Source organism: Eleginops maclovinus, chromosome 11 (genome assembly GCF_036324505.1).
Source record: "Eleginops maclovinus isolate JMC-PN-2008 ecotype Puerto Natales chromosome 11, JC_Emac_rtc_rv5, whole genome shotgun sequence".
Taxonomy (NCBI): Eukaryota; Metazoa; Chordata; class Actinopteri; order Perciformes; family Eleginopidae; genus Eleginops; species Eleginops maclovinus.
In genome coordinates this window covers 6529805-6554858 of record NC_086359.1, presented here as the reverse complement: position 1 = coordinate 6554858, position 25054 = coordinate 6529805, and the positions used below count along the sequence as shown (strand labels likewise).

Below are 25054 nucleotides of genomic sequence, written 5' to 3'. Positions count from 1 at the left end.
GTGATTTTCTATGTCCCCGTAGAAAAAATAACAGGAGGGTTGTGACAGCAGTCAATCATGTTTTTATTCACATTCCAAGTTAAATTAATAACGCACAGTCGCTTTCATTCATCTCCACCACTCACACGATACGATACTGTTCAAGTGCAGAGGAGAAAACACTACAAGACTAGACTCACAATTCAGCAAAACAAATATTCCATTCAGGCCACATTTTTAAATCAAGTGAGAAATTAAAATATGTTACAGTTAAACCTTGTAGTGTTCTTCCGCTGTAAGACATTGATTTACACACAGACAAACACACACTGACAGACACACAAACTGAGATAAAAAAAAACAGACATTTCCTCGTCACACACAAGCCCAAGGCAGTCATAATGTCCTTAAAGGGTCCGACATCTTCAAATGTGTCATGAGACAAATACTTCAAAACACATGCATGCTTCCATGTCCAACACTCACACACACTCACACACAAATACCAGTTGTTTTGAGGGGATGGTATTGATTGTTGTTGTAAGATGTTGTACTTGGGGCAAAGTTAAGGTACAGAGGTCAGCCATGGGTCCGCTTACGAGACTGCTTCTGCCGCCGTGGTTTCAAGATGACGTAGCGCCTGTAGGTGGTGTGTTGTTCAGATACAAACGGGATGTAGAACGCTCTGAGGAGGGGATGTGACCTGAGAGAAAAAGCATTATTTTTTGTCAGAGTAGAATTTCCTTTTATATTTTACATTTTTTTGTCTGTTTTCTTTTTATTTCGTCATCAAAATATTTTTAAAGCTACAATATGTAATCAGTTTTTATTAAAAAAATTGTGAATTACGAGTTTGTGAATATACCTTGATGCTTGAAGGAAAGGCTTAAAGGCAATGATATTCCACTCCTCTTTGTTGGCTGCATAACGAGGCTCCAACAGCGTCTCTTCCTCTGTGTCCAGATCCACTACGTAGTGACAATGCCGTAGATCCATCTGCACGGAGAATAAAATACACCGTTAAGACGTACCATTCCAGTACGGTCTCTACGTGTCAACACATACGAGTCTGAGTGACTCACGTATCTGGAAGGCTCCTCCAGATTCTGGTCGTTCATATGAGCCGGGATGATCTGTGTGGCCAGAGGACCGGAGGCGTACGGCTGAGGCAGCTGCCCTTTAAACTCAGACTGAATGAAGTGCAGTCGCCAGCTGGTGATCAGAAAGAGAAACTATCAGCACCTGACAAAAACAGAACACTTTCTGCTTTATAACACTTGGAAGTCGCGGATACTGACTTGTGCGGCAGCAGGAAGCTGCTTGGGAATCGGTACCACTCTTTCCCCACACACACACTGACAGGTCTGCCTTCAGGGACTGCATGAAGAGACGGGTCCTTAGCGATGCGATGAAACTCTGGGTACAGGTCTAGAGGGGCGTGGTAGCCTGGAGACAGAGGAGATACATCTCATTTCATCCAGCTGGACTGACTTGACCTTCCTTTAGGAGCTGGAGCTTTGCCCCAATTGCTTTACATTGGACATTTAAGAAGCGTGAACTTTAGACAGAAAACATTATAGCCATTCCTAAACATTTCTCCAAGTCTATTTTGTGTATATATGTAGCTACATACCCTTAAGACATTATAGCTGGCACTAACTAAAACAAACTAAAATTACTGGTGAGAAAACTCTAATCTATTTTAACCTTACACACACCTTTGAAGAGGGCGACAGAGCGAGACAGGGACAGCACTGAGAAGACCACGACTACACTTAAAGCCAACCAGTTGGACGAGACCGTGTAGTGCTCCAGCCGGTACCGCTGGAACAGGAAGTGGTAGCATTTCTGCAACAAATTAAATGTATCTGTAACAACAGACTCTAAAAAGTGGCCGAATACAAATAAGGCAAACCCACACAGAGTGCCAAACACACCTGTAGAGAGGAGAGAGCCACTGCCCCACAGAGGCAGATGAGAGGGTAGATGGGAAACAGGAAACGCTCTTCTTTATGAGGTCTGGTGAAGAAAACCAACATCCACAGATACATGGGAGACAGAGTCAGCCAGTATGGACGGCCCAGGTTCTGCACTGCAGGAAACACATGTGCGTACAAGATTAGGTTTATTTCTCATCTCTGCTGCAGCAGGAAATAGAGATTGGATTTAAATCATATAAGCATTCAAGCTACCTCCCAAACTACTTGACGTGAAAAGTGTTGCAGAGGCAGGCGTCCAACATCTTTTCCATTCCCCAAAAAAGCATGGACAACATATCAGGCTACTAACGATTGTTTATGTCTATAATCTTTAAAATAATGTTCAGTTGAGTTGTGATCGACTGATTTCTGCAGCACACCAACATACAGTATTTTTCTTTAGTGTCCTCACCATTGAACCTGTGTAACAGAGTCTCCATCAGAGCCGTGAGGGGCAGAGAAAACAGGGCCAGAGCAAACACCAGGTTGAAGTTCAGGATCCCATTTGCAAAATAGAAATGCCACGGCTCTGTACCTGGAAAAACACAAAACATGACACTTATTGCAGAGTGTGTACACAATAAAAAGACATAAAAAGGTATGGCAAAAGTTACTTAAGTCAAAGATACAGAGGGGCTGATCATTCAGTAGTGATGCTGGAGACACAAGCTCGATCAAAGTTCCTGTACACATTGTTAGTGTCTCTTCATTGAAGCACACATCTAATTACAACCAATTGGCAGCCTTTTAAAGGCTTTAATGGGATTATGTTGATGATACTATGCCCTCTAGAGCCAACTATATAATATTGCAGCTTTGAATTGTTAATAAAATACCATCAGCCTAAGAAACACTCAACTAAATACCCAAAACATGCATAATCAATGTTATTTATATGTAGATGTATTGACAGTAAAACAAAATGTATTAGCTTTTGTAAGGTTACAAAAGCCTACCAAAGAAAGGGCTCTGCGTAACATGGCTGAATGAGATAATAGAAAATTGTCAGGCTAAAAACTAGTTATGAAAAGAGGACTTGCAATTTCTCGGTTTTCGAGACCATATTCCAATCCAGCAATAAGCCTTACTCAAGATGGTTTGTGAAAATCAGTCCATGACAAAAAAGACTGAAAACCAACTGAAGGACCATGTGTTTTGCCAACCAGTTTTCCCCAACATGATACATAAATGGAGTGTGCGTATGTATATTACCATATAGATCAGGGCCATGCGGTGTGAAGACGTTATAGAGCAGAATATTGAGTGGAGCTACGACCAGTTTGCCGTAAAAGAAAGAGTCTACTGCCACCAGCGGAACCTGAGGAAGACACACAGCACAAAATACCTTTTTACATTTGCACACAATACAGCTGTGATACTTTAAGTAAAAATAATTTAAAAGAGGTACATTTATAAATAAAAAAATATATTCTCACTAGCAGTACAAGCAGAGCAACAACCGCCCAGATGATAAAACTTTTCCACTGCCTCTTTATCACCAGCAGGTCGAAGGCGATGGGAAACCTTCGGGGAAAATAATCAAAGCGTTTATGATGAGTCTGAATTTAATTCATTTTCAGTCTTTCTGGGAGTTAATGGTGCGTATAAAAAGGCATTTTGGTTTACCAGCTTACCCAATCAGAGCAGAGAACGGCCATCCAACGATGCCACCAGCAGCGACACCCATGATAGCCAACGGTGTCGAGTCCTGAAACCACCCCGTCATCGCAACCAGCGTAGTGTACATGCAGAAAGAGGAAGGCAGGAATGCTGAGGAGCAAGAACAAAAGAGAAGGGTTACAAAAATTAGCCACAATTAAGACCCTGGTACAGACACACAATACAGCTCTGGAGAATACTCCAATGGTTTCTTAAATATCCATCTCTACATGTATGGCAGCCATTCCATTCCAGCGTCTGTTGAATTGCAACACAAAACATATGGTAAACATGTTTACTCAAAAACATACCTATAAATACTGAAACCAGAGAAACTGATAATGCTGCAGTGGTTTCCAGAGCTGTAGGTTAACACTGTAAGGCCTTAATCATCTGGCCTTTATAGGAACAGGAGAACAAAATCCCCATGAAGGCCAGAAATGCATCTCAAATAAAATGCTTAGTCCACAGTTTGCAAACGGCAGTTCTGCTCCATATTTTTGATTAGTGTGCTGACTTGGCAATTAACGTAGAGAAAAGTACTGCTCTGTAATAAATGTAGTAGTATTTCAACCCCAAATATATATATCAGTAGAGATTTAAAAAAAGGAAAGAGGATACATGACTTTTTGACCACTGAAATAAAATGAAACTGAACAACGCTAATTCATTGTTTGATTTAATTAGCTTTTCGTTTAAAGTCAATTGATTCTTCCCTGCCTTGGCCAGTACTCCTTTGCACAATTGATTCAAAACGTACTTAGAATTGATGTCGGAAAATTAAGATAAAACAAAAAATGGATGAAAAAGTAAGTACATGTGACCAACCTGCAGACGAGCAGAACATTCCTGTGCTCAGGACCAGGAATGCTAACATGATACGGCCCACGTGCAGACCAAACTTCTTACAAACCGCCCTGTGTCACACACACACAAACAGACCAAACAGCTCACTTCCATGTCATATATTTAAAGATGCATATATAGATATCTACTGTTACCACTGCAGTGTAGACTCACTTGTAGAAATAGAGTTCACAGACACAGCAGGAGAATGCCAAGACACATCGTACGAAGTAGAAGACCAACACCTGCAACACAATCATAGCACAAACATTACAATTCTGCCAATATTCTATCATGTGTGTGTGTGTGTGTGTGTGTGTGTGTGTGTGTGTGTGTGTGTGTGTGTATATATAACTGTGTGCAAGTGTGTTGATATCTTCTATATAGAAATACATATTTTTAAGAAGGATTTGAGCTTGTAATTCATTTCACATAGAGTATATGTTCCTAATAAAGTGTAAGATGAACACAGTCCTCTCATAACACACCAGAACATTTGAAAGCTGATTCTACTGAAGGTCATGTGAGGTAATTTATAGTATCAACAATAACAACAAAGGTTGAATTGACAACAAGTTTATATAAGTTACCTTGTTTGTCTGTAGAACATGGGCGTGCAAACAAGCAGGAAGAGCATGTAACCACAGGTAAGCGTACGACCTGATGGCGTACAGCGGAGAATATTCCCATGTTTGCATCCCTGTACCGTACAGCAGGTAGTGCATCTGTTCAAACAAGCATCAGAATAATTACAGATGAACTTTTAAAGAAAGAGAAGCAGTATCTTGCTGGAGCTGTAAATATATACTGACATGAATGTGAAGAAGGTTCATGGAAGAGTCACACATGACAACATAATGCATTTTAGGATTTCTGATAGTAGTAAGCGGCACTCACAGGCTCCCAGTAATTGAAGGTCTCATCGCAGTCTGAGATGTTGCTGAGCAAGGCTGCACAGAATCGTGCGGAGAGCAGGCATTTAAATGCAGTTGAACCTTCTGGAGCCCACACCTGCCCTCCACGACTTACTGACCTATCAATCCAAAAAAACCACCAAGATGCACAATTGCTTAATATCCATTTATATGATTTCAGATCCTTTTCAGCATCAAAATGAATTATAAAAAATCAGTCACGTATGCTTTCTGAATATTTACTAGAACATTAAATTGATTTTAAACAGTGATTAGCCCCCTGATGCATTATAACACTACATTATAATGGTTCATCATTGCAAAAAATACATTGAAAGCAGTTACTCCTCGATACATTGAGATTTTTGAGTTACAAAACAAGGCATTCGAAGACATCACCTTGGACTTCAAATACTGGGTTGGACGTGTGCCACTATTTTCAGACATTTTATAGACATACACATAGAAAACCATCAGCAGATTAACGAATAATGAAAATAATTTCAGCCCTACTTAATTTCATTGCCTGTCTATTATAACTACCTACCAGATGTACCAGACAGCTGTGTGCTTCTCAGAGCAATCATAATAATAGATACAGACAATGGATGCCTTTCATTAGTGTTCATAGTATCAGTCTTGACCCACACCTCTCCTCAAACCCTGTTCACACCCAGCATCAGATTAGTGAGCTCAGGTGGAGCTTAGCATCGATCCTCACGTTACCTGTTTGTTATGACACGTCATCTTACAAACTACACGAATGCTTTCAGAGGACTGCAACAAAAACAAAGAACGATTTCAAACCAACAGGTATGGTCTTGCAGAGCACCAGCTGACCCTCTTGGGACACTGTATCTGTTTACAGGTATCATAAAGGTTGGCATTGACAGCAGTGGGAATGAATGAAGCTGACCCGAACCAAAACGCGCTACGTTGCTCTATCAAAACACTAACATACTAATTATAGAGGCGGAACAACAATTTGACAACCAGCGTATTTATAAGTGCTCAAACTAAACAGTCCTGTAGGTTGTTGGGTGGATGTTATAAGTCGTTGATATCGTGTTGTTATTCAAACTTGCTTATGAATGTAGCTAGCTAGCTAACGTTAGCTCCCCCTGCTCGGGCTGTCAGTCAGACCGGGGATGGAGCTCATAGCACCGGCCAGACTTACATATCTCTTCCCGGCTCATACTCACTCTTGCCGAGCTTCTGCGGCTTTACTGTCATCGCCACCTTTCTCTTCTTTCGGTATCCGAGCTTCTGCGGGGACATTTACGTTGTTTGCATCTTGTCTGCTGCCTCGCCTGGTGCGCTGCCGGAGCGCCTTGGCCGCCATGTTTTCCGATGATGCTTCCGAGTAGCGCTTCGTTCATTTTCGGCGCAGATCGGTTATTGACAGCTCCCTAAGGTCCCTAAAGAATGTAATTGATTGATCTCAATGTCAAACTGAATTGAAGATTGTGATACCGATGTGTATGTTGAAATGTTAATTGCAAAATGCATTGCCATTAAAGAAGCTTAAAAAAAAGTCCATTCAGTCAAAGCACTCCGCTCTTACAGTCCTAATATTTAGCACATGTAGAAATCACATACATGAGGAATGGAGATGTTATAGATTGGCTATCTTTTAAATTGAACTTACATACTACCTGATGCAATGCACACTACATGTGTAACGTGCTCTTAAGTCATTTGAATGAACTAACACAATAAGTCACTTCCTATTTGACTTTACAATCCCTGGGTAGTTACATGGATATTACAACTAATGTAGTAAACTACAGTGTCAGTGCACAGCTGGCCAGATGAAAATGAAAAAAACACATTGTTTTAGATTAAAGCCCCATACCATCACCGTCTTTCGTGCATGTGCATTTCAGGCTTCATACTATAACACAGTGGGGGAGATATATTTAAATACAGAACTTTAACTTGTAATAGAGTTCATTAACACTGGTGTTTCAGGCTGGGTTATTGCAACTACAGCACCTTTATTATTTTACATTCATTCTCGACTATTGACCAAACATGTTTTAAATAACATTTATTGTATGATTGAAGCACATGGACACACAGACTTCCAATCACATTGCATGTAGATTATAGCATGAAAGGCTTTAATTACTGTAAACACTTTTTAACTTCAGTTTTGCAGATAATTGTTTTCACAGTTCAAAGCAGACATGTAAGGATAACATCCGTAAGAAAAAAAAGGGAGGTTAATACACGTTCTCTATAGATATTCAAATGTTGCTACCTGATGGTGACTTGCAACCGAGAAGTAAGAAAGGTTTCCATGTCTTTATGAAAGTGGAGGGCTTGTGTGTGTGACAGAGCATGTGTGTGTGAGTGGTAGATGAGTCTGTAGCAGTAACTGGTCTGGCTCAGGTCAGGATGTGAGAACGTGTCGATGAGCTTCACTTGCTCCACGGTCCCATGACTGGCCTCTCGTATCACAGCGTGGAACTTCCTCTCATCCACATCGGCCCTGTCCAGAAGCTGATGTCAAAGCTGAAGTGTTCGGGGTACAGGGAGAATGGTTGAAAAGGTTTCCCTGGAGAAGGGCAGAGTTCAAAGTGTTGTATAAAGCGGGGGTCATGTGACCACAGCAGCCGCCAGTCGGGAAGCGAAAATAGGAGCACGGCAAGTAGGTCCAAATTTAGGGAAACAGTGACGCACACATCGCTTATGTTGTCACCTTCGTTGCTTGCAAATACCCTACCAACCAAACCCATAGGCTGTGCTTTCAGACGCAGGCCTCCCTGGTCTGTGGATAGGGAAACCCCGTAGGGTGCGAGCAGCTCTTCCAGCCTCTGTCCAAACAATTTCACTGGATTACAATCTGAAGGGAAAATGCCTCTGAGGAGGAGCTCGTGAAAGGCTGGCGGGGCCCAGAGGTTGACAGGCACGCTCTTGAACACCAGGCCGCTAATGCCAAATAACAAGCTGGTGACACCATTACTGCCCCCAAATGGCCCCTCCTTCTTATGTCCCTCAACACTTTTACTATTCCCCTCATTCTCCCCATGCCTCCCTGCATTGTTAATCAACCGTTTAGGGAGAAGCTCTTCAATGTGAGGGAGCAGTGTTGGACGCAGCACATAATGACCTCCTTCCCCTTCAGCATCAACCAGAGAGCATGCAGACATTAAGCTCTCAGCTTCTTTGATCCTCACTTTATCTGAGGTAGCACCCATGGCCGACAGTGTGTCTGTGTGTCCCTGATGTTTTTCTATGTTTTTAGAGGTGCGAGCATCACAGTTCTGGTATTTCTGAAGCAGGTGGATCAAGTAGCAGTGTGTGCTTTTGAAGTCAGGGCAAGACGCTGCAGTCGTTTAGCTGTGAGGAGGAAGGGAACGGTTTCTTTCGTCATAGAGACGGACCACTTATCTGCCAGTCCCTTGAGAAGAAAATCTTGCACCAACCTGACAGGGTGGATAGAACCAGAGCAGAGAAATCCCCTGATGAAAGAGAAGAGACAGTAGTAAGCATGTGGTTGTATAATTTTTCTTTTGGTTGCAATGGTGGCTTCTTACTGAAGCAGCATGAGAGTCTCTGCGTTAATGGACCTGAACATGTAGTCGCTGAGCTCGGCTGGTATGTTGTATTCCACTCTGTGTCCTTCAACTGCCTCTTCAACCTGAAGTGTCTGAGCAGGGCTGAAAGGGAGGCTGCGCGTGAACACGTGGAGCAAACCTTTCTCCACATGAAAGCCCTTATCCTGGCTCCTGTACAATAAAACACCATTATTAGAGAGACGGTATGCAAATACACACAGGGACACAAAAGGCCATTTCTATTTATACACTGCAACACTCACCTTTATACCTTACCTGTATCCAGTGCACTTGTAGCTCTGGTATTTGTCACTTTCAAAAGGGCGGACATGACTGAGGATTAGGTGTGCCTCTGCTGCCATGGCTGTCACCTGCCAGCTGTTGTGCCACTCTCGCTTCGGGTGGTCGGCTGGTGTCCCGCCCTGACCATTGCATAAGGAAACATGAATCTCCCCGTCTTCAGACAACAGCTGTACACAACTGGGGGCACAGGAAAACAAGTATTCAGTACTGTATGTCATCATGGAAAACAGACATTGAAAACTTCTTTAATTCATAATAAGGTTCAGTAATACCTGAGGAAGAAGTTTTTGAGAAGCTCTCTGTTCTTTTTAACCCCACTCTTTCTCCCGCAGTGAGGAAAGTTGAACACCACACGATCAAATACACGGCCTTTAAGAGAGGCACATTGTGCAAGCTTCGTGCAGTCCACCCCGAAAAGCACCTCTCCACCTAATCAACAAAATATGTACATAAAATTCAGCAAAATCAGTGGTGGATCAAGTTATCAGATCTTTAACTTAACTAAAAGTAGTAATACACAGTGCTGTAATAGTCCTGCACCCATGTATGTATATATTCTTAACCTTTATTCATATCTGTATATGTACATTCACCTGTTGATATTCAGATTTTAACTAATGTCATTTTTGTTATTTCTTATTCTTATTTTATATTTCATTTGTATTGTTATTACCCCTTGTGTACTACCTGTGTTTCTGTCTAATTCTGTTGCTGCTATGACACCTGACTTTCCCTGCGGGGATATAAGGTGTCATCTTATCTTAAAGAGAAAAAGTAAAAATGACTAATTTTGCAAAACAGTCTATTATGGAGTATTAAAAAAGAGAAGTTTGAATATGTATTGATGCATTAATGTTCGCAGTCAGGGTTTCCCTTAGGGGCCATCAACACATCAAACCAATGTTTGAAACACTTTTTATTGAAAAAGAAATGTTTAATATAAGATCATTTCAAAGTTTTCCAATAGCTTCCGTATCATGTTTCATGAGCTGTTGTTAAGAGCGAGGACTCGGATGTGAGCTAACCTTCTTCTGACTTCAGACAGTAGAGTGAAGTTTAAAGTAAAGTAGCAGTACATGTAAAATAAGTACGATTCAAGTTCTTAAGTCTGTGAGGCAATATCTGTAGTAACTGTTCACCAATACAAAAGAAATCGGTACAAACAGTGCTCATGTACCTGAGTCCTGGATGGACTGGATGTTGGTGGCTGAGCCTTCATGCCGCAGTGCCTCGTCCTGGTGCTGCAGACAAGTGGCCGTGATGTTGGTCTCAGAGTATAACTGGCTCACAGACGCAGAAAACGAGAAGTTCCCTTCTCCTACCAGCAATATGGTCCGTGAAGAACACATGGCTAGTAAAAACTAAATTGGTAGAATAACCAAAAACTAAATTCCCTGAAGGATATGGCCGAAGGCGAAAGGAGTGTCAGAGGCGCATAGGAGCGACAGATGACCAGCAGTAGTCTCTTAATCAAGGACTATTATAATCGGTAAAACTGCAAATTTTAAGAAGAGACGTCCGTATCACGCGTCTCATATAAAAACGGCTAAATAACTTGAATTAAAGTGATGATACGGTAATTAAAATCAGTTGACCTTCTCCTGCTTCACAGCGATGCAGCACATGAAATACACCAACTGGAGCAGCTTGCGTTGAAAGCGGTGTCGCAGATACAGTGGTCCGACAAGAAACAACATTTAGGGAACGTTTGCTTGAATCCCCAAACTCCATAATAACAAAACGTATTTTTTTAAATATGAAAAGACCGGTATAGTTGTTGTTTATACAATTGTAATAGAGCTTCCAGTCTTTAAATATAAATGGGAACGCATACTTTCTTTCCAAAGAAAACGACGTGTTTTCAGAGGGACTCATTTGCAGGTTGGCGCATCACATCTGGAGGAGGGAGCTACTTGCTGCATCAGATGTTCCCACTATGAATTATATTTCATAATATATCATCAAAACACCTGACGGGTTCCGATGTGCACTTCTCAGTTGCGTGTCGGATTTTAACGTCTCTCGATATCAACGGAAGTAGGTCTCAATGTGCACAGATTTGTGTGTTGTTTCTGATGCTAAGGTCATGCTAGCTAACGGGATTGCTGCACCTGCACATAATAATAACATCCTTGCATGATGTACATAGTAATGTTCATTTTCGCAACTAATGCTTTGAATGCAAGTCAATCCAATTTAAATATCTAGCACAATACATTAAATGATTATTATTAAATATATGTTTTTTTCCAGAGTTTTGATGTTTATCATTACATTTTTCTGTAAGTGTCTCTGAGTAAAGGTGTTTGTATAATGCGGGACCTTTATGTTTCTATGCTCTATTTTGTCCAGAAAAGCTTATTTTCGTCCTAAAGTTGTATTTTAATTGTGCATGGTTAATACTTTGCCTCTGTCCTTTTCATAAATTCACTGGCTGCAGATACATGTGACATTGCATAATCATTAATCTCTCTAAAATACTGGCCCTTATATTACTGCATGTGCTTTAAGCGTTAGTTGGTATTTAATAACAAGATGCGTTTGTTTAAATGAAAGAACAATATGTTTATAGATGAATCAGACAATAAATAAAAAGTAGTATCTGTCTCTTTGCATCATGTAGGAAGTTTTGCACCCACATGGGCAGTGTGCTGGCTTTGTCTTCTGGTCCGGGCCATCAGAACTGGCCTTTCTCCACGGACCGCCCTCCTTCTCGCTGGGACGCTCATCCTGCTCACTGGGACAGTCCTCCACGCTGGGAGAGGAGAGATGGACGCCTACCCAACCCGGGCAGCTTTCATTCTCTCCATAGAAGCTGCAAAGGTTTGTCAAACTCAAATGTACAATCTGTAGAGTGCACACCATAGTTAAAGAGTAAAACAACCATGCGGTAAAAAAAACTGAGAAAAATAGCGAAATCGCAACGAATGTAATCTGACTGTTTCTTCCTAGATGTATTCCCTCAACAGATTGAGGGAGTCAAGATGATCATCAATAAAACTCTGAGCAGCTTCTTTAAGGTGACACATTCAGTTAAATTCAACAAATTATCTGTAAAGATAAGGGTGTACATCTTACATCTGAAAATGTTATTATGCCATATTATCAATTTGTTTGTGTTTATTTCCAGATTAGTCATGCTCTTCACCTCAGTGCTGTTAGTCCTTCCTACTATCGATTCCACGTGGAGCATCTTCAGTCTGATGATTACAGCAAGGACAAGGTCAAACACGAGTCATCACATAATAAATATTTTACCATTTCTCAATCATTGGTCTGCTTGGAAGTATATAAAAACGGAAAAAGCTGCTGTGTAGTTATGTTGACAGGTTGCATCTTGACCCTTCCTCACATTTTTAGGATGCCCCGGCATTGATTGGAGAGATGGACTCTTCTGGCAGTCTGAACGCTCACGCTCTGCTGCACCTCACAGAGCGTGTACGAGCCAGAACAGTGTTCCAGGTGGGATCCTAATGTCTCTCCATCCATTATGTTTACGCTGTCAGTGCACACGTCGTTTTGAACAAACATTTTATTTGAGTTGTTGATTGTGTTTAAGACCCAGCAGTCCCAGTTTGTAACGTGGCAGTTTGAAACTGAATACAGAGGGAACGACTTCACTGCTGCTGTGACAGTAGCCAATCCGGACGTCCTCAGAGAGTCAGGTGAGAAAGTGCGGGTGGAATGATAAGAGCATATTTTCATATGAGCTTATAGAAAAAAGTAAATTCAGTCAATTGTTTCTATAAAAAAAGAACTGAATTGTTGTATTGTATTATTTTTGTGCTAAAAAGAGTGGCTGAAGTTTTTCAAATATGGACACTTTCTGTTTTTCTTGTTTTCGGTATAATCTGACGTTTTATTGACAAAACAATTAATCAAATTTATCTAGAAAATAATGCGCATTTTAATCGTGAATCTAGATAATTGTTGGCCACAGCCCTAGTAAATAAATTACCTAAATAATCTTTGGTTATCGAACTATGATACATCTGTTTGTGTTTCTCTGGACAGTTATCCTTGTGGCACACTTCCTGCAGAGTGTGACTTCTGGGCTGGTTTTAGGAGGGGAGCTGGTTTACCATCGGGGTCGAGCAGAGGAAGGAGGAATTCTTACTTTAGCTGGACAGTACTCAAGTAAGATTTTACGTTTCATTTTGAATCTGCTTCATACAAGTTGTTTAACACAGCCATTACAATTCATGATCTGTTGTTCTTGATTTGACGGCAGCGTAACACCTTTTTTCTCCGATCTTGATGCAGGACCAAACTGGACGGCAACGCTAAATGCTGGGAAGGGAGGTGCCCATGCTAGTTACTATCACAGAGCCAACAAACAGGTACAGCAGATGCAAACTCTAATGTATAAACGCTCTATATTTCCATTGGTGCATATTGCAAATATGCATGTGTTTGTGTTTACCAGATCCAAGTCGGGGTGGAGTTTGAAGCCAGTACCAGGACGCAGGAGACCACAACCTCATTTGGATACCAGATGGAGCTCCCAGAGGCCAACATGGTGTTTCGAGGTACATTAGTTTCTGCAACTTTGTCTCAAATCTCATGCTGAGTGAAAACTATAGACAAGTATACAATGTAAAATGAGACTATTTTCGTGTATGTGTCCAGGTATGATAAACAGTCGGTGCATAATTGGAGGCGTGCTGGAGAAGCGCCTGACCCCGCTACCTGCCACCCTGATTATGGGTGCATTTGTAAATCACAGAGGAGACAAGTTACAAGTGGGCCTGGGCGTCAACGTGGGTTAATCTTCTCCTAATGCCTGCTGGAGCCAAGCTCGCTGTCAGGATATCCATCCAGAGACATGCTTCAGAGGGTTTTTTATGAACGGATATTTTAAGTTAGAACACTTGAACTACCTTGAGTATGGTGGATTGTCTGGGTGTTGAAACTTGCCAGCTACCTCAAGGGAGGTGATGTTTCTGAAAAATTGATTTTGAGGGTGTCAACAACTGTGACTTGGGATGTGTAACTCCCCCCATGAAACCAAGCTGCACATCACCTTCTGGACATGAACACAGAAAGGATGATAGGCATACTGTACTGCAAACTGCAAATGTTTTATATTGTAAGTAGTCTTCAAGAAATGTAATGTAAGTATATAGATTATAATTAAAGATAAATGTGTTTTTATGTTAAGCACACACACTATAATTCTTGTATACCTCACATTTTAGCTGACCATTTTTTAAAAAATTCAGTCCTACTACAGGAAACATGTCTAGGGTACTTAAAACAATTTCCCAATCTCCATGACTTAATAAATCATGTTTCTTTATTCTTTAACCCTAACCCTTATTCACCTTAAACCAAAGTGGTCAGCTGAAATGTAAAATAGGTACAATTGTGCTAAAATGCCAGTGTGTTCCTTAAAACTGTGTGTATGGGTAAAATATTGTGTGTTTGATTGTGTTAAAAAAAGTTGCAGCATATGAAACTGTGTGAGGTGCCACACATAAACAAACAGCCTGTTGACTGTAGGATAAGAGTTCCGGTGGTGGCTAAGTCCATAGGGATTTGGCTTGGGAACCGGTAGGTCACCGGTTAAACTCCCAGAAAGACCAAATACTACTGAGGTGTCCCTGAGCTAGGCACCGTTCCCTACACTGCTCCCCGGGCGCCGTACATACCGTATGGCAGGCCCACTGCTCCTAACACTATGATGGGTCAAACGCAGAATGTAAATATCCCCTCTGTGGGACCATTAAGGGTATCTTTCTTCTTTCTTGCTGCTCCATAAACTAACCTCTAGTGGAGGGATGTGAGAGCAGCGATGCACTGACTCTGTGGAGCCATGACTGTACTGTATGTATATTATTGATGAGGGCATGTGGAAACACTGGCCTGTATACAAACTGCACTACTCACACTGCTTTGGGGGTATTTCCAGTCCTTTTTAAGCTATCAGAAGTTATATTATTTATACATTATGTAACATAAACATAGACAGAAGTGGAAGGGAGAGGCGGTCATTTTTGACTTAATTTATTAAAGATGTTATTTCTATCAGAATATCTGTTTCTCTTCATTTCCTTAATATGTAATTCATTTCAGTTCTGTATAGCAACATTACGGTTTAAAGCTCCACAAATTAATGTTTCTCTGTAAAACTATGGATGTTATGTCTACATGTAATATGGAAGCACTTACTCATAGTGACAAACCAACATAAAATGAATACCTGACTCTAAACTTGACATCAGCACCAACTCACGTGCCTTTTAGCCTCCTTTAGCTCGATGATTTGGTTCTATGTACAACATTTAGCATCTGGCAAGATAATGTGCCAGCTATTTTTTTCAGGGTTTTTTAAACACAAAAGCGAAGTTAAATATGAAGTTATTATTGGACATTTAGCTGGTGTCAAGAAGCACCAGTAACTCAAAATTGACAGTGTGTTTCTGCAACCAAACAGGCTGTACCTACAATAGCTTTAAGCTAGCTAGCAATGGACGCACCAACAGTGTGTTTGTGTTCAGACAAACTCTGACTGAACTCTCCAGAAACTTTGCTTATTTCTGTATTTATTTAGTTTCCTCTTCCCTCTGAATGTTTATGAAGCTTATTCACAAAGCCCAGGTAGTCACACAATTGTTTGTGTCTAATCATGTCTTTCCATTGAGTTTGTATTCAATGGAAAAGACAATCTGTATAATAACCTATTCTGCATGTTATATGTGAACTCAGTCAGGGACCAAGGTTTAAAGTAGGCCTATAGTGACAAAGAAACTTTACAGAGACTTGTTGGTGGCTTTACAATTTAATATAAAATCCTAAACACTGAAATGACTGTACATACATATATACAAATAGATATTCAAATATGAGGTTTGTAAACATATCCCTGTTGGTGCTGATAACACACCCAACTTCAGTGGCGAAAAGATAAAGGCTTGCACTGGTCCGTTTGAACTGCTTCCAGCTGTCTTTGTTATTTTTCTTTAAAAAAGGAGAAGAATCCTTTCCCTGCTTCTCCCTTCAATCTCAACGATTTGCTTCTTTGTAATCCCACTGCATTGTCTTTCTCTCGCTCTTTTTCTCTCTGCCTCTCTTCCTCCCTTTGCAGCACCTGTTGATTGATCACCAACCGCATGTCCTCCTGCAACAGGATGAGAGGTTTAGATGCAAAAACGAAATTCTGCTTGTAAACCAAACTATTGTAACTTGTTGCAAAATCACATAATTTAGACTTCTTTTTTTCCCTGCACACACTCACCTGCCAGGCCTCCAGCTCTTGAGACAGCACCACCTTGTGTTTAATGGTGTTGAGAAGCTGCTGCGTTAGGGATTCCTTTTCCTGACGCACCATGGCCAATTCACTTTCCAGGACACTGCATATTGATAATAATAAAACGCATGACATGACCAATGTGTGCTTACATGAAATAAGAGTAAATCAAATCAACAAATACGTTGTTGTGAGGCATTACCTGTAGCTAGGCTTTTCAGAGCTGCTTCTAAATGGTTGGATTTCCTGCCTCAAAGACTCCAACTCATCTCTTTGAGATTGCAGCTGCAAAGTGAGACATTGAAATTGCATATATATTTTATTCATCATCATTTAAATACTCAGATTTCCATATTGTTTTCATACATTTTAAAGATCCCCTTTAGGAATGTTTGAGGCTTCTGCATTGAAATATGGTTATTGTCTGATATAGTTTTTCCACTAAAATGTCAATAAACAAGCAAACAGATAAATAAAAAACTCAAAAGCTATGATTATTCATAAGTTAAGTATGAACAGAAGATGTCTCCTACTTCAATAACAAGCCCCCTTTTGGTTTATGTGATAAATAAGTATCAATTTCTGAATCACACTTATGTATGAATTGCATATATTATCTATATTCGGCAACAACTGGTCACAAAAATAATCTATTACATATCCACGCCTTTTATTCTGATTTAAAATCTCATTTAGCAACGCATCCTTGAGTGGACTGTAGCATGATGGATGTGCATCAATCACTCATGTTTGACTGTTATGTTTCTTATTTAGCTGTATAGACAAATACATTGCTATACAGAGTATACATGTTCACCCATTTCTAAACTAACCCATTGAACGGCTGTATTGTATCTTCTCAGGTCAATCACCAAGTGAAATTGGGTTTATGAAAGGTGTATGTGTAGCTGTTCAACAGACCTCCTCTTTGAGCGCTTGTATCTCTTCATCTCTTGCTTGCAGGACTGTGGAGTGAGCCAGAAGAGCCTCTTTGGCCTGGTTGGCAGGAGAGACATAAAACAACAGACAGAAAGCTCAGTAAGATCAAGACACTTATTACTGGTGTCAAGGCGTTAGATGCAAATTTGGTTTTGAAGAGGTTTGCTTTTTGAAAACCAGTAGGGATCGGTCTCTAACTATCACAGGAAGGACATAAAAAAGTTTTTAGTTTTTTTTATGTGTGTGTGTGTACCTGAGATTGCTGAATTTCACTATGCAGAGATAAAGGTTCTGTTTGTGTACTGTCCAGAAAGCTGTCTTCTCCAAGATTCAGACTGTTTCGCTGCAGGGAGCGATTGACGCTGCGCAACTCAAACATCACTCCCTGCTCCTGCTCTATCTACACACACACACACAGACACACAGATACATTAAGAGACTGGTGCAAGCAAACACGTAAAGGTCAAGAACTTCAATCTAGGTGTTCCTTATGACTTCTGACAAGTAAATATCTCCTTTCAGCACATGATTTCACCTCCGGCTCCCTCAGCCTTCATATTTCAACGCAAAGTTTCATCCATCCTCACCTCTGCCTCTTTCTCTTTCAGTTTTGTTTGTATTTCTGACAGTCTGTCTCTCAGTCGCTCTCTCTCCATGCGGAGTCTACCGCTGACCTCCTGTGAAGCTTTTAGTTGAGCATCCATGTGCGAAAGCCGCTCCTGCAAAACTTTGTTCTGTATGGGAAGAAGATAAAGATACAAAATAAATTAAAATACTGAATGAATCAATGACAGAGGTAAAAGAAAGTGGTTATTATAAAAGACTAGTGACATTTTGACTCTATTAAATATCAAGGATGTTATATTTGAGTCTAACTAAGAGAGAAACAGAACTTGAGATCTGATTTCAGCTTGACTTTTGAAAGACTTGTCTTCTTAATGAATGACCTATCTTTAGACTTCGAAACAGAACTCGAGTTTCGACTTGGTAAAACACCAAAGCAATAAGGAGACAGCTACATGCTTGGCCTTCAAATGCTATATAGTATAAGGGTCAGCATACAGACAGGACTTGGACGTACAATCAAGGACTTGAAACTTGGCATGGATTTAACGCACAATACTTAAAAACAGCTCTCATTACTTTCATGTTGTATTATAATTTCACACCATTTGGACATGTTTGAAATGTAATATTTTTTTGTACCACCTACTATCCTGCAGCATTGAAGAAAGCAAATTATGTTTATGACTTCCACACTAAAACCACCTCAGTTACTTCATCATTGATTTGCTTATGTAATACATTCAGAAGTGACTGGTAAGTTTACCTCTGCTTGAATGTTCTCTATTTGTGTGAAGTTGATATTTCGGCTGAACGATGATTCATCCATGTCTTCTCTGAGGGATCGAAGCTCGATCCTTAAGGAGTGCTCCAATGTAACCGCCTAAGTGGGTGGAAGATCAAAAAAAAGTTGAGAAATGTCTTTGTTGCAATAAGAGACAAAGATGGGCCTCCATGAACCTGCTGGTCTACATTTTCCCTGTCTGCATGACTGTGACGACATATGCAGAAAATTCCCACACATAGACACACTTACATTCTTTTTAATGTCACAGCATTAAAACATACTTGTAATGTTTCCTTTTGTGGGTTAGCATCTCACTAAGGCAGGGTGAAGGCTGCCTGTTTACTGATATAAACCCACCTCTGCTAGCTGCTCCACCAGGCGTTGGTTATGATTGGCTAACTGAGTCAGCTGCTCACTCTCGTCCCTTCGCCGGTCGCGCCCCTGGCTGTGATGTCGCTCCAGATTGGCCCTCAAAGCAGCTAAATCTGCAGTCAGCTCTGCCTCTCTCTGTCCAGACACCAGTTCATTCATCTCCAGCTTCCTGTGCAGAACATGCTTCTCCTGCTGTAAGGCCTGAGACAGTAGAGGCAACATTAACTGGGCACAAGCAAGACGGATAATAATAATATACGTGGATAATTTCATGTAATCTCTGCAATTGGAATCTCTGATTTTGCCTGTAGTGTAAATCTGTCTCGATACAGACAGCTAGGTTTAACATCTATATTTATGTAGTGTATACCTGGAGGATTTACCTCTAGTAACAGCCACGAAAAATACTTAAAGAAAACAAGCAGTATGCAAATCAACTAAGAAAAAAAACTAGCATCGTTTCTACCATTTTATATAATAATATGTGTGATATGTAAAGACAGAAGAATGCCAAAAATGTTACCTCAGTAGATTTTGTTATCATCATTGGTTGATTAGGGTGTGAGAACTGTAATTTCCATTCTCTAACGTAGCATAAATTCAACTTTGATCATAATTATTTACCGACTTACAAGGCTGTGCACATGTATGACTAACTCAACTGTCATGCATGCTTCTCTGTGTTAAAACATGTTTGTGCTCCTTTTCTTCCCAATAACAATAGAGTGTTTAGTCACAGGAAACATTTCTTACAGCAGGTTTATCCTTACCTCCATCTCTCTCTCCCTCTGCTCCAGGGAGGCTGCCAGCTCCTCATTCTTCTCCAGTAAAGCCTGCCCCAGCTCTGCAGCTAGTATCAGATCTGTCTCTATCCCTCCGCTGTCACTGCTGCCAGGAGAGGATGTGGATGAGGGGAGAGCAAAGGAAAGTGAGACTGAGGAAGAAGAGGATAGGGGAAAGAAGGAGTCCTCCAAGCTGGGGGACGGGAGGCTGCTTTTTCTTGGGGTGAACATTGTTGATAGCTGCAGTCTTGTGTTGTGGGTCTAGATAGAAAGCATCGTCCCAGATATTGGACTCGTATCACACAGGTTGCAGGTGGCCCGCCATGAATCTTTCTTCTGTAACTTGATGATTGGGTCCAGAAAGGATTGAGTTTGATTTTTCACTTTTGTAATCCTGATGTCTCTTCTCCAATGTGCTTCCAAGAGTCCTAATGTTGTTCAAATCTTGTCTTGTTTGTTGATAACACTATCAGGAAAAAAAAAAGGCCATTAATAGCACAGAAAACCACAGCAAACAGATGTATTGACGTCAGCTGCGAGAATCAGGACATGCATGACAGCTTTAGTTGTTATTTAGTAATATAATCTTACATTGCCTTAAAGGAGGTCTTTTGTCTAACAGGTGCTTTTGTTACTCTGACCGAAATACCAGCTCCCCTGTTATCTTTGTTCCACTCCCCTCCCTAAATTCCAAAGGTGTTGTGCTTCATTATGTCCTAAAAATACAACGTCTCTGAAGAAAGTCTCAGGTCTCTAAAGTCCAGGTGTTGTGTTGATGTTTTACCCAAATTCACATTTGAAAACACCACATATTTTCACTGCAGGATCATGTCAACATTTTGTCCATTTAAACTGAATTTTGGTCACACTGTAGCTGCCCTCTGAAGTTTTAGCCTCCCATGTGATTCATCTTTAAATTTGATGTCACAATCTGGCATCTCACCCAATAAACTACCTTGAAACCATGCTATATTCCTGTTATACATCATTTTAAAAGAACACAAAATGAACTTATCCTATAAACATCATAAACTATTTTCATAATGAGATCCAACATACTCTCCATTAACCTGTTAAACTCTGGAGGAACAAAAATGTAAGTCTGTCTTACCTGACAGTTCCCAGCCAACTCACAGTAAACAGGTACAGTCTTCCTGTTTGGTGAGCTTATGCGTGAGTGTTTGTGTGTCTGTGTTTGCACAAGAGAGGCTCAGCTGGTTTCCTTGGCAGTGGAAACATACAGTATGTAAATACAGCCAGTGGCTCCTCCTCCTAGAGTTAGTAAGGTAAAGGAAGCAAACCAGGGAGAGGAATACTCTGAGGGACAAAGTAATATGTTTGTTGTAAAATGTTCTGACATCTAGTGGCTGGACAACGAAAGGAAAACATGGATAAGCTCTGAGGAATGTGTTTCTACAAAGTTTTGCACTCTGCTGTCTGAGCAAGGGTGACACGGGGTGAGGGATTGAGAGAGGGGAAGGTCAGGACAAGCAGGGGTCTGTCTAATCTGGCCCTCCTCCTCCTCACCCCCATTCTGTTTACCTGCTTGTAGGGTTTGAAAGGAGCTCTGTGTCTGTTTGTGTATGAGGTAAGGGGGTAGGGAGAGTAGAAAAAGGGACTGCCATCCGTGCAACCTCCTTCTTTCTCAGAGACGGGAAACAGAACAGAAAGCCCACAAGCTTTTAATAAGCTTTAATCAAGAGCGTTGGATCATTAGGTGCTTTCAAATACAGACATGCATTGCAAACTCTGGCTTGCTCTTTCAGTGTGGCTTTTGATGCCCACCTCTGAAGCTGGAAGGCAGATGCCTAAACTCTCTGACAAGAAACTCTGCGCTGACTCGGAATGCAGCCGTAAGTATCACACTAACTTCTTTTAGCTGCTAGTGACAGTTAAACAACAGTGTAGTAGGTAGAATGGAAATGATGATACACATGCTTAGCTTTCTTAATGTGCATTACAATATGACATCTATTCCTGCACAGATCCTATCCTGATAGCTCGTGCAGTGCAGGACTACTACCCTGGTGACTGCAGGTTCATCCCAATCAGACAGGGGCAGCTCATCTATGTTTATGCAATGCTAAAGGACAGAGGGAACCTCTTCTGGGCAGGCAGTGTAAGTTAAAAAAAAGCCTTTTGCTTTGACACAGCTCTAAACCAAAACACTTGTCGTGTCTTTGTTTAAGTCATGATGTAATCCTCTCCAGAACACACCTCTCAAAAGTGACAATGTCAATAATTTGAGTCGATTTCATCTGTTTGCAGGTACAAGACTCCTATTACGGACAGCAGGAGGCTCGCATTGGTCACTTCCCAAGCAGTGTAGTGGAGGAGAACCATCCTCTCATGCCAGCCAGCACTGAAGTCAAGACTACTGTAGGTTAACACACACTCATTTATACACACTCATGTAAAGAACAAGTGATGCTTTCTTTTAATTCTACCTCTCTTTTATTTTCAGAAATGGGACTTCTACTGCAACTAATGCTGCACTTACTAACAAAGAGACCAACATGGTTATAAAATACAATCCAAGACAACATTTTTTCATTATTTTACACAGATTGTTGACAATATGTAGTTTTGCTAATCCAATCTGTTGATAACCTGCACCTTAGAAGATATGCACAGCTCAGCACAACAAAATATGAATGTAGATGGGGATCATAATGAAGATTTCAAAGCGCTTTAAAAGGACTATTGCTGCTTAACGCTCTATATTTGACTTGTGTCCGTTTCTCTCTGTAATACTCCATCGTTCTGATTGTATCTGTTTCACATTTTTTGATTCACGCTATTTGTGCTCCATTCCTTGGGTTGTTTTGCATGACAAAATAAATAGCAATGCGTGTCAACTGTCTACAAAATATCAACACAAAATATAACAGATTTCTTTGGAATTAGTAAAGGGGATTTTGCAGCAGTGGACAAATTGCACTGCAAATAAACTAATCATGATTCAAGTATGATTCATCAGCTTCTCTCCAAATGTATTGTATGCATTTGTTGTTTTGTGCCTTTCAAAAAACCGACATTAAAAAAAGGAACACACACAGACATGTGATTTTGAGTTTCAACATTTATTCTATTTTTCTGTGTTAATATGCCAGAGGGTTGTTGCCGAAATGAAGGAATTATCTGTAACCTTTGCATCTACATATGCACTCTCTCTCACATACATCCACACACACTTTCCTTAGCAGCTCAGAGGCCATGCTCCTCAGCAGAAAAGGAGCCCAATGATAAAATCTGTCCCTCTCCAAAAATCAGTTTCTCCAGAGTCCCCTTTTTCCCTCCTGCTCATTCTCACACGAGGTCATCCTCTCAACGTGAACACACCTGGTCCCAAGTCCTTTGGTGTCATTTATTGAACAAACAAAAGATGACTGCGTATGCTTCCAGAGAACTCCCTACTCCACGTAAAATACAAAAACCAACACTATTCTAAAAATAATAAACAAAGCACAGTTTGCATCTTACTCATACCAACTCAGACAGTACTGTGCACTGTAAATGTAATAAGTTTGACAATTTTAGTCTGTTATCACCTTCAGTTGACAATTTTGAGAAGGTATTCGATTTCCACTCCCTAAAATGTACTATAGCCATTTCCACTAAAAGGGAGCTGCAGTTTTTGTGATAAAAGCAGTTTTGATGGATTATGCAGGTTTGTGATCATAATCCTTCACCTCCCCACTGCATCTGCACAAAAATGTGTCAAATATAGTCAATTAGCCTTTGGTTTAAAAGCACCATTGTCTGGCAGAGACATTCGAATAACAGTGAGTTAGAATAAAGATCCTAAAGAATTATAAGGCACTTGCCCTTTAGATATCTAACCCTGTATCCCCTGCCTACTGCATGAGTGCACTACAAAACTACTGAAACAGGTTAGTTATAAAAACAGGCAGCACTTGGGGTAAGTAGTAGTGAGTAGCGTCACCCCGCTCTACATATTCTGTTTAGGTGCTCCGTCTTCACAGGAAACAGGAATAGGGTGCTCAGGGCCGGTGGATGACCGAGGTGCAGTGATGGTGAGAATACCATCAAACGAGAGACTGGAGGTGACGTCGGCACCCGACACACCAGCAGGAAGTCTGTACTTCCTTCGAAACTCTCTCGACACAAAGCCGTGGTCGTCCTGGAAAACAAAATACACAGTAAATTGTCAACAATTCAATTTTGTTTGACTATTTCTGCAGATCTCTCTCTAAAAGTCCTTCTGACCTGTCTGCCCTCATGTTTGCCGTGTATGGTGATGGATCCGTCACTAACAATGACAGACAGCTCCTCGGGCGAGAAATGCTTCACATCAAGTAAAATGACATAGCGATCCTTTTCAATGCGCATCTATAAAGAAACAACATCTGTTAGCTTGTATTTGATCAGTAAAAGCCCTGTAATCATAAAAAATGATACAGGGAACTAAAGAGGGTTTTCTTCAGTGTCATATTTGACTATATAATGTGAAATCATAGTAACAAATCACACATACTGAAGATGTATGTGCATTTAATACATCTACTGGCCAGTCACATCATTCTAAACTGCAGAACATTACCTATTGATTTTATGATAAGAAGTTTTACAAGAGATATTGGTGACATTTTTAAGGTTAGCATCCAAACTGTTGGTACTTCACATGAGACAATGTAAATATTTTTTCAGACACAGGATAATCTGACTTACCTCACTGTACCCACTGTCTGGCCAGTTGAACCAGCGCATTGAGGAAGGGCGCATCCAGTTGAAGGACCAGGGGAAGGGCCAGAAAAGTGGCCAATCAGTGAGAGGTTCTGCCATGGAGAGGTCAGTGAGTCGCTGTGGGAAGGCCCTACGGTACCAGGGATACTGGATGGGGATATCCATGATTAGATTCCAGAGTAAAACACGTTGGAAGCGATGGAGGCAGACTCTTGGTTTGACTTGGTCCGAGATGGGTGCTGTTGTGCTCCCTTGCACCCGTTTTTATAGGCCTTTTCCTCCCATCGCACCGTGGCTCTGTCACTATTCACGTCCTCTGTGTCCCCCCCCTCCCCCCCATCCATGACCTCCCAAACCAGTTGCATAGGGACTCTGCCAACAGGCTGATCTTTCTGGAACAATGATGTCAAC

At 40.9% G+C, this 25054-nt stretch overlaps 6 protein-coding genes across 8 annotated transcripts; 2 read left to right on the top strand and 4 right to left on the bottom strand.

Annotated features, from left to right (window-relative positions):
• Positions 1-46: 46 nt before the first annotated feature.
• On the bottom strand, positions 47-6755 carry alg9 (ALG9 alpha-1,2-mannosyltransferase). The gene is made up of 15 exons (XM_063894958.1): positions 6580-6755; positions 5361-5496; positions 5054-5188; positions 4638-4708; positions 4446-4534; positions 3593-3728; positions 3395-3482; positions 3171-3276; positions 2371-2493; positions 1917-2071; positions 1698-1827; positions 1278-1425; positions 1062-1191; positions 845-975; positions 47-682 (listed from the first exon to the last, which is right to left on the bottom strand). The coding sequence occupies exons 1-15, from the start codon at positions 6717-6719 to the stop codon at positions 559-561; spliced, it is 1842 nt and encodes a 613-aa protein (XP_063751028.1). The 5' UTR covers positions 6720-6755; the 3' UTR covers positions 47-558.
• On the top strand, positions 6076-16342 carry si:dkey-71l1.1 (uncharacterized protein LOC569883 homolog). Of its 2 annotated transcripts, none has more exons than XM_063894962.1 (10): positions 6076-6190; positions 11867-12066; positions 12196-12263; positions 12374-12466; positions 12604-12705; positions 12803-12908; positions 13258-13380; positions 13507-13583; positions 13670-13772; positions 13873-16342. In XM_063894962.1, the coding sequence occupies exons 1-10, from the start codon at positions 6141-6143 to the stop codon at positions 14010-14012; spliced, it is 1062 nt and encodes a 353-aa protein (XP_063751032.1). In that variant the 5' UTR covers positions 6076-6140; the 3' UTR covers positions 14013-16342. The 2 variants fall into 2 exon arrangements, with proteins under 2 accessions (XP_063751032.1, XP_063751033.1); XM_063894963.1 differs by lacking the exon at positions 6076-6190 and adding an exon at positions 10915-11280.
• fdxacb1 (ferredoxin-fold anticodon binding domain containing 1) lies at positions 7413-10958 on the bottom strand. Its single transcript, XM_063894956.1, is given in 7 exon segments — positions 7413-7866; positions 7869-8711; positions 8714-8844; positions 8953-9111; positions 9217-9420; positions 9516-9672; positions 10421-10958. Coding segments are annotated over 7 exon segments (1896 nt in total). The 5' UTR covers positions 10593-10958; the 3' UTR covers positions 7413-7636.
• bicdl2 (BICD family like cargo adaptor 2) lies at positions 16006-21162 on the bottom strand. 2 transcript variants are annotated; one of them, XM_063894960.1, is made up of 10 exons: positions 21048-21162; positions 19925-20402; positions 19140-19355; positions 18762-18878; positions 18019-18165; positions 17685-17831; positions 17414-17488; positions 16695-16777; positions 16481-16595; positions 16006-16363 (listed from the first exon to the last, which is right to left on the bottom strand). In XM_063894960.1, exons 2-10 carry the CDS (start codon positions 20165-20167, stop codon positions 16196-16198), a joined length of 1311 nt encoding a protein of 436 aa, XP_063751030.1. In that variant the 5' UTR covers positions 20168-20402; positions 21048-21162; the 3' UTR covers positions 16006-16195. The 2 variants fall into 2 exon arrangements, with proteins under 2 accessions (XP_063751030.1, XP_063751031.1); XM_063894961.1 differs by lacking the exon at positions 17685-17831.
• A 74-nt stretch (positions 21163-21236) lies between these two features.
• Positions 21237-22994, top strand: mia (MIA SH3 domain containing). Its single transcript, XM_063894268.1, has 4 exons — positions 21237-21789; positions 21922-22055; positions 22205-22315; positions 22401-22994. Exons 1-4 carry the CDS (start codon positions 21672-21674, stop codon positions 22422-22424), a joined length of 387 nt encoding a protein of 128 aa, XP_063750338.1. The 5' UTR covers positions 21237-21671; the 3' UTR covers positions 22425-22994.
• Positions 21613-24903, bottom strand: LOC134871543 (alpha-crystallin B chain-like). The gene is made up of 3 exons (XM_063894267.1): positions 24629-24903; positions 24167-24289; positions 21613-24080 (listed from the first exon to the last, which is right to left on the bottom strand). Exons 1-3 carry the CDS (start codon positions 24806-24808, stop codon positions 23889-23891), a joined length of 495 nt encoding a protein of 164 aa, XP_063750337.1. The 5' UTR covers positions 24809-24903; the 3' UTR covers positions 21613-23888.
• Between the last annotated feature and the right edge of the window lie 151 nt (positions 24904-25054).